Below are 8,430 nucleotides of genomic sequence, written 5' to 3'. Positions count from 1 at the left end.
AGACCAGAACTTGGCTGGAGATCCTGGCTAGAGATCCTGGCTAGGCTGCTGATCAACTGAACACTGTCTCCGTGTCATTCCTTCTTCGCCGACTCCGTCTACACCTTTGGGGACCCCTGGACCTGCTGGGGCTGGACCCCAGCACCTCTGGCCATCACCACACTGTTGTCTGTATCTATGGGTTATACATATATGCTCTTTGGCTAATCCCTTCACCTTCTTTCATCCAGCCTTCCCCAACCCCCAACAGCTGTCAGTCTGTTTCATGTATCCATACCTCTGTTTCTATTTTATAAAGCTATGAATTTAAATAAAAGTAGAAAATATTTCTTTTGCTGTAGGAGAATGAGAATAAACTTCTCAGAGTTTCATTTGTTAGGAATTATGATCATATTTTCTATCCAACTGCAGAGATTACACTTATTTTTAAAAGTTGTCTTATGTTTGGTATTTTACAACTAACTATAGACAACAAAATTGAGCCAGTTTTTTTTCGTTGTTTTTTTACTGTTTGGTTTCTTGATTAATAGCCCATTAGTTCTGTGAATGAAGCAACTAAATTTTTACTTATTTGTTTAATTTTGTCTCTTGTGTTATAGTTCTGGCTCGGTACAGATTGTACAAAATTATCAGATGCTTTTCTTAAAGAAATTTTAATTCTTTATCTTTTCTTTCATATGATTTGAGGTTTTTTTCATAAAAATTCCTAAGTATCAGTCTTTGACTTAAGATGCTCAGGGGATCTTAGGGGAGCTTATTATCATCATAATTATCATGAGCTGTTTGGGGGTGACTACATAGTGACAATGCATTACCCCCACTATTAACTTACCAATTTAGGTTCTCATTCTGAAACTTGATAGTAAGTAAGCAGCATTCAGCCACAGAACAGTGTTCCTTATAATGTAGTTTATAGATTATTTGTATAAGAATCACCTAGAGAAGGGCTTCTGAAACCATAATGTGTATATGACTCACCTGAGGTTCTTCATAAAATGCATTTTCTGATTCTGAAGTGGAACCTGAGATTCTAAGTCTACTAAGCTTCCAGGTGATATCCATGCTGCTGGTCTATAGACTTAATTGTTAATAGCAAGTACTGAGGATACTTGTTAAAATATTAGTCATATGTCCCATCCTATGGAATCACAATTTGTGTAACTGGAGTCTGGGAATATGCATTTTAATGAGATATTTACTTATACTAAAGATTAAGAATTGTTATATAATTAAATCGTTTTTCTTCTTTTAAAAATATTTTTATTGATTTTAGAGAGGAAAGGAGAAGAAGAGAGAGATAGAAACATCAGTAATGAGAGACAATCATCGATCGGCTGCCTCCTGCACTCCCTTCCTGGGGATCGAGCCCACAACCAGGGCATGTGCTCTTGACACTCTCTCCACTGAGCCAAACCAACTAGGGCCCTGTTGTCCTTTTTAAGAATTATTAAAGAGCATGAGTAGGTCCAACTAGAAAGAGTGATGATGCTCTGAAGAGAAGACTCTGTTAAATGTCCAGATTTCATGTATAGAAGTTATGGTTGCCCTGGCTATGGAACAGGTTCCCAGAGTTGGCCAGAAAGTCCATTGTGAAAATGAGGCAGAACAAACAAACAAAAGGGAATAAGTACAGTGTATCTCTGACCTTATAAATTTTCTTATATTACTTAGATGCCAAGCACCTGAATAAAAAGTAGATAATTTATCATCTTAAGTAGACAAACTTTCTGACAACTCTGAAATTTATGTTTTAAATCTACCTAATTTGAACTGAACATTACTAAAAATAACAACAAGCAAACAGCGTAGCTTGATAGGAAGATGGTAATTTTACAATCAAACAAGAATAGATTTAAATTCCAGTTTTGCCACTTATTAGCTGTCAGTCCTAGACAGGTAAAAATAAATTTTTTTTTACCTTAGTCTTCCTCTTCGTAAAACAGAAGTATACATCTGACTTGTAGTGCTGTTTTCAGAATTAGAAATAATATTAGTGCCTAGGTTAGATACTTATTTAATAGTGGGTATTATCATTATGGTTTTTAACATTATACTGTTATTTATTCTATACCCTCACTAATAACTAAATGCTACTTGAGTATATAGTAAATTTTATTGTTTATGTAGCTATCACTACATAGTAAGTTTAAGGAAAATTAATGCTATCATGCTGACCAGACATAAAGTTAGATATTTTAATTGTAATTTTCTTTCTTTCAGAATTACTTACTGTCATCTACCTTTCCAGAGTAAATGGCTCTATGTTGGAACAGAAAGAGGAAATACACATATTGTAAATATTGAATCTTTCATTCTTTCTGGATATGTCATCATGTGGAACAAGGCAATTGAACTGTAAGTTTGAACTTGAATATCACTTTATTGACCTTAAATATTTCATATGGTTATGTAACATATAAAATTGTAGTTATTTGAAACATTATGGCTAATTTATGATTAATATGAGTGAACAGTTCAGCCAAAATAATTAGAAAACATAAAGGCTTTTAAAAATAGATATTGTAGTACTAACATATGATAATTTTAGAATTTCCAAACACTGCAGGTAATTAACAGTATGTATGCAAAATTTGGTGATAAAATATTAATTCTAAAAGTTGCACATGGAAGTAATTCCATTCCTTATAGTCAACCTTAGTATAGCCACTTCCATTGATAATGACTAGTGGATTATGGTCACATTTAGTTTTATGGAAAAATAATCATCAATTATCATACAGGGTGGGGCAAAAGTAGGTTTACAGTTGCAAGTACATGAGTTTATTCTTGTATTATTAATTTCTAGAGGCCCGGTGCACAGATTTGTGCATTGGTGGGCTCCTCGGCATGGCCCGTGGGGATTGGGCCAAAACAGAAAGTCGAATGCCGCCTGCCACTCATCCCAGTCCCACTGCGCCTGCGGTGGGCTTGCGCCCAGTCAGCCCTGATTGGGAGAGGCTTGTACCACCACAGCAGCACTCACCAGCCATGAGCCTTGCATCTAGCGCCTGTCCTAAGGGAGGTGGGGCGAGGTGTAGGACGTGATTGGCCCTCCGGGCAGGCAGGCCGTGGGATGCCCTTGCCAGCCTGGGATAAGGATCTGTCCTGCTGACATTTGCGCCTGTTGTCGGGAGCCACCTGGCAGCTGCTTTTATATAGTTTCTTCCTTGTGAAGCATCTAGGGAGGGGAGGCAGCTGTGGTGCCCGAGGCCGACTCCCAGGAGGCCGGAGGCACTGTTAGGGATCATGCTGGCGGCGCTGGTCCATTGGTGCCTGGCCCATTCTCCAGAGATTGGACCTGCAAGGACTACTGAGGGAGTGAGTGGCTGCTGTTGGGGGGGTAGGTCCCCAGGACAGGTTGGTCAGCTGAGCAGCACTCCTGCTGTGGGACTGACCACCAGGAAGCAGCTCCTGCATTGAGCGGCTGCCCCCTGGTGGTCAGTGAGCATCATAGCGGGAGCGTGTCATAGTTTATTTTATATAGATTATATCACTTTCCATGCGAACAACTGTAAACCTCCTTTTGCTCCACCCTGTACTTTTTAAAAAAAATCCTACCCAAGGATATGTTTTACAAGGGGAGGGGAGGGGAGGGGAGGGGAGAGAGAGAGGAGAGAGAGAGAGAGAGAAAGAAACATTGATGTGAGAGAGAAACATCAATCAGTTGCCTCCCAAATGTACCCTGACTAGGGATTGAACCTGCAACCTAGCTATGTGCCAAGACCAGGAATCGAACCCCAACCAACTGAGCCACCTGGCAGGGTGCCACCCTGTATTTTTTAATGCTGGAGTTTATTCTTCCTTTGCCTTAACATATTGTTATAGGTTCAAGGGAGAATAAATTTATTAATATTTTTATGTTGTTATGTATACAGCTATGTGGGTATATGGTTGATGGCAATTACCACTTTGACTTTGACATTGATATTTACATTTCTGCATATATAAAATGTGAAATCCCCCATATCTGAAATTGCATGGAATTCTAAGCCATCTATTTGTAGTATGTACACAAATAATTTTCCTGGTTAATCAGAAAAACAAATTTTCTTTAATAAATGTTTATGTTCTATACATATTAGTTTCTTAATAAGATAAAGTTTTTACTTGAGGCTGGCTCAAGTAGGGTGGAGAAAATTAGGTTTACAGTTGTGAGTGCACAAAACAAGTTTATTCTTATATTATTATTTATTATTATTAGTGAGACCATGAGAATAGATGAGATTATGCATAAAGAGTACATAGGGAAGAGGTAGTAAACTAGTAGACAGTGAACCAATTCACAGATATGTTTGGCTATCAGAGTATTTAAACATATCTGAATTATTAGTTTCTAATATTTAAAAATTGGTAGAGTAGAAATAAAAATTTAGATTTTCAGCTTTCATGAAAAACATTCATAATGAGACAATCATAGTCCAGTATTCTTGCATGGTAGTAAGTAATCAACTGGAAATGAGTAACAACTATCCTTTTGTAGGTGGGTAATGTGCTATCCAGTTTAGCACAGCTTTTATTCAGCCTATTTAACTTGTTTGCAATATCTGCCTTGTTCCCCTGGGCCCTTGAATTCATGACCACATCTATACTAATAATATACAAATATGTAAATTGACTATCCCTCCATGATGCCCACAGCCAATCAGGAGTGAATATGCAAATTAACCCGACAAAGATGGTGGGCCTGTGGGCAGTGCGCAAGTGTGCAGGCACCCAGTGGCTGGGGGCAGGGTGGGACGCCCGCCTTCTCACCGTGTAGCCAGAACTACGCTGCGGGCATCCTTGGGAGCCTGCTCACTCTGAGCCTGTGGCCAGCATGTGCGCGCACGGGTGCCGAGTGGTTGGGGTCCCGGGGATGCCACTGGAGTGTCTGTCCTGTCAGCCTGGCCTGGGGGCAGCTGGAGTTCCCAGTCCTTTTGGTTTCTGCAGTCCCTGGACTGGAAGCGGAAATCAAGAGTGCGGGAAGCACCAGGAATGCTCGGAATCATAGTTCTGGCGGCAGACGCATTGCGAGATCTCCTAGACCAGTGGTCGGCAAACTGTGGCTTGCGAGCTACATGCAGCTCTTTGGCCCCTTGAGTGTGGCTCCTCCACAAAATACCGACTTCTGCGCATGGGCCACGAAGTTTCAATCTCACTGTACATGGGCGCCCGCATGTGGTATTTTGTGGAAGAGCCATACTCAAGGGCCAAAAAGCCACATGTGGCTTGCGAGCCACAGTTTGCCAACCACTGTCCTAGACACTAGAGCAAAGTGAGCCTGGAGCAAGTTACTGTTGTGGGTCGGGGATGGTGGGAAAGCAAAGGTGAGAGACATAAGTAAAGTCAGAGTGTTGAGGAAAAATTAAAAGGAAGATATCCTGCAACTTCTAGGAAATCTCCATTAATGGAGCATAGGAAAAAAAAAGACCTCTATTATTCTGTGAGCACTAAACCAAACTGGGTTGGGGTCTCAGACAATTCGCTCATAGGATTGCAAAGACAGACATAAACTCCTGGATTGGAGAAGGCTCCCCTGATTGGAAAGGGTGCAGATCAGGCTGAGGGACCCACTCCCCATGCACGAATTTTGTGCACCAGTCCCCTAGTCTAATATGGGAATAGATGGCAGTCTAGGACAGAATACAAAGGAATACCAATATTTAAGATATAAAAACAAAGTCCACAAAGGAAACTATCAGGAACCATTGGGGTGAGTGGGAGGGTAAGAAATAAATAGGGATACTTAGAATAATTACTGGGCATGATTTAGATAGACATTTATGAATTTAAAGTTTATTGATAATTCTATCTAAAGTATTTTTATGGGATTTATAGAATCTGGAGTATACAGATGCTTTTTTAAGAAGTCAATTTCTAATGGCCATTTTTTCCCTTTGATGGGAAAAAATACCTTTGATATTTTCTAAGTTTTATTTTTTCACAATAAATTGTATTTCTTTTATACTTAGAAAAAGTCATTACAAGTAGTGGGGGCACCCGGCGCTGGCAGTCGGTGTGAGCAGTGGCTCCGGTGTCAGAAGCAGGTGTGAGTGCCAGGCAGGACTGCGGCACGCAGGAGCAAAGAACTTTCAGTAACCATCACTCACCCAGATGACAGCGACCAGAGCCCTGCCCTGGTCTGGCGTCCCCACTCACCTGCTCCACCATCCGGTCAGGGTCGATGCCCACCATGTTCCACACACACCCCCTGGTGGTCAACACACATCACAGCGACCAGTTTTTTGATTGTTCCAATCGTTCTGCTGTTTGGTCTGTTTGCATATTAGCCTTTTATTATATAGGCTAATATATCTGCTAATAGCCCTATAAGCTCTTTATAAAGCCCTGTTTAATTTCTTCCTGCATATATTCTAGAATGCAAATAGTAACTCTTACTTAGTTATTCCAGTGATTTATTTACACCAGTCATAATGCATACTATTTATTGGGTACTTACTATGTTTTGACATTATATTAGGTGCTATACATATATTCTAATCCTCACAATTATTCAGTTGGATTAGTACTACTACCTCCATTTTTAGATGAGAAAAATTAGGATAAAACCACTAACAAAATATCTATTCCTTTTAGTCACTCTGGGGAGTCAGTATCTGGTGAACTTGGAGATACTTAAGAAATAAATTACATGCCCTGGCCGGTTTGGCTCAGTGGATAGAGCGTTGGCCTGCGGACTCAAGGGTTGCAGGTTCGATTCTGGTCAATGGCGTGTACCTTTGCTGCGAGCACATCCCCAGTGGGGGGGGTATGCAGGAGGCAGCTGATCGATGTTTCTCTCTCATCGATATTTCTGACTCTCTATTCCTCTCCCTTCCTCTATGTAAAAAATCAATAAAATGTAAAAAAAAAAAGAAATTACAGCTATATCAGTATAATCATAATAGAATTGATCTGGCACACTTAGTTCATTGAAGAAAGGATGTGGAAAAGTGAGCAATAATCTGTGGTCATTATCAGCTCATGTCATATTTTACCATGACATAATCACATTCAACAATGATCTAAGTTAAAGTAGGAAATATAAAATAAATATGCCAGATATCATAGTAGAATAAATTTAAAGTCATATTGACAGAGCATAGAACTCTTTAATAATATGCTCTTAGAGACTCATAATGATCTGTTATTGATTACCCTAGGTAGCCAGATAAATGAGTCATAACCATGAACTTGGTTTTCCTTGTTGGCCAGTTTTCTGTATGCTAGCTATCACTAGAAAGAGTTCACTTATAAATCTGTATTTTTTGTAGGAGATTTTATGTCAAAAGAAAATTTTAAATCAGGTATGTACTTTGCACTTTGGTTGAAGCAGGTTTATAGCATCAGCCTTGTGGCTTTGCAAGTTGTTCTTTGTATAGGTAAAAGTTTAATTTCAAACTTTCAGAGGCCCAGATTTGGTAACAAATACATAAGATAATACAGAATCCCATTGTTTTGTGGGTGTATGTTCTTAAACCTGATTTTTTTAAAAAAAACAAATGCCTCCTTTAATAGAGTAAGTAGGAGAGAGAAAAGTAATCTTAAAGTAAAACAATCCAAAAGTTAAGTGAATCTAAGCTAAACTCTAGAATATTAAGAGTGTATTCCAGTATAATCTTAATTTTTTTTCCAGTTTCTAACAGTATGGTGTTTTAATGTTTATTTTTTAATTACTGTTTTAAATTGATTTAACAGATCCACAAAGACTCATCCAGGTCCAGTTGTACATTTAAGTGATAGCCCAAGAGATGAAGGGAAAGTGAGTATTACAGTATTATTCTCGCATTTATTTTCCTCATTCTTAAATAAAGATATTACTTGCTATTATTTAATATCTAACATCTCTAGCACAGTTCATGGCATTCACTTTAATTTAAAATTAAAATATGTTGATTGAAATGTTTAATAAACTAAGAATGACAAAGGTTTCATCAGAGAAGCGAAAAATATAACAGAGAATAAAATAACTGTAAATAGATGAAGAGAGAAATAGTGATCTGGAAGTTAGAAGAAAATATCTAGACTAAAGCATGGTGAGATAAAAGGATGAAGAGCATTTGGGACATAGTAAAAATGTGTAATATCTGTGTAATTACAGTCACAGAAGAAAAGACATAATGCGATAGCAGCAATATATGAAGAGTGAATGAATGATTTTCTAAAACTAATGACAGATATTGAAATCTAAGATGTACTATAGACATAAAGCAGGCTTACCAAAATGTGAAGTTCACATATGCATATCAAAGACAAAGAGAAAAGTCTTAAAAGAAGTCACAGTATAGAAAAACATAAAAAGCAGACTAACAGCAGGGATCTCAACAGAAAAATTGGAAATGAGGACAAATGAGTGATAATATCAAGGTTCTGGGGAAAAAAGCAACTGCTTACACAGAATTCTATACTCTACCAAAAAATTATTAACAACATATGATGATATTATTGCAA

At 38.4% G+C, this 8,430-nt stretch overlaps 1 protein-coding gene across 1 annotated transcript in view; it reads left to right on the top strand.

Annotated features, from left to right (window-relative positions):
• The window catches only part of STXBP5L (syntaxin binding protein 5 like), a 194,334-nt gene that overhangs the window by 45,425 nt on the left and 140,479 nt on the right, over positions 1-8,430 (top strand). The window contains exons 6-7 of the mRNA XM_006755407.2: positions 2,221-2,355; positions 7,678-7,741. Of these exons, the coding sequence (XP_006755470.1) occupies positions 2,221-2,355; positions 7,678-7,741 (199 nt within the window). The remainder of the gene's footprint in view (positions 1-2,220; positions 2,356-7,677; positions 7,742-8,430) is intronic.

The sequence above is a fragment of the Myotis davidii genome, unplaced genomic scaffold, assembly GCF_000327345.1.
Source record: "Myotis davidii unplaced genomic scaffold, ASM32734v1 scaffold292, whole genome shotgun sequence".
NCBI classification, from domain to species: domain Eukaryota; kingdom Metazoa; phylum Chordata; class Mammalia; order Chiroptera; family Vespertilionidae; genus Myotis; species Myotis davidii.
The sequence above is the reverse complement of the archived record's forward strand: the minus strand, read 5'-3'. Positions and strand labels throughout refer to the sequence as shown.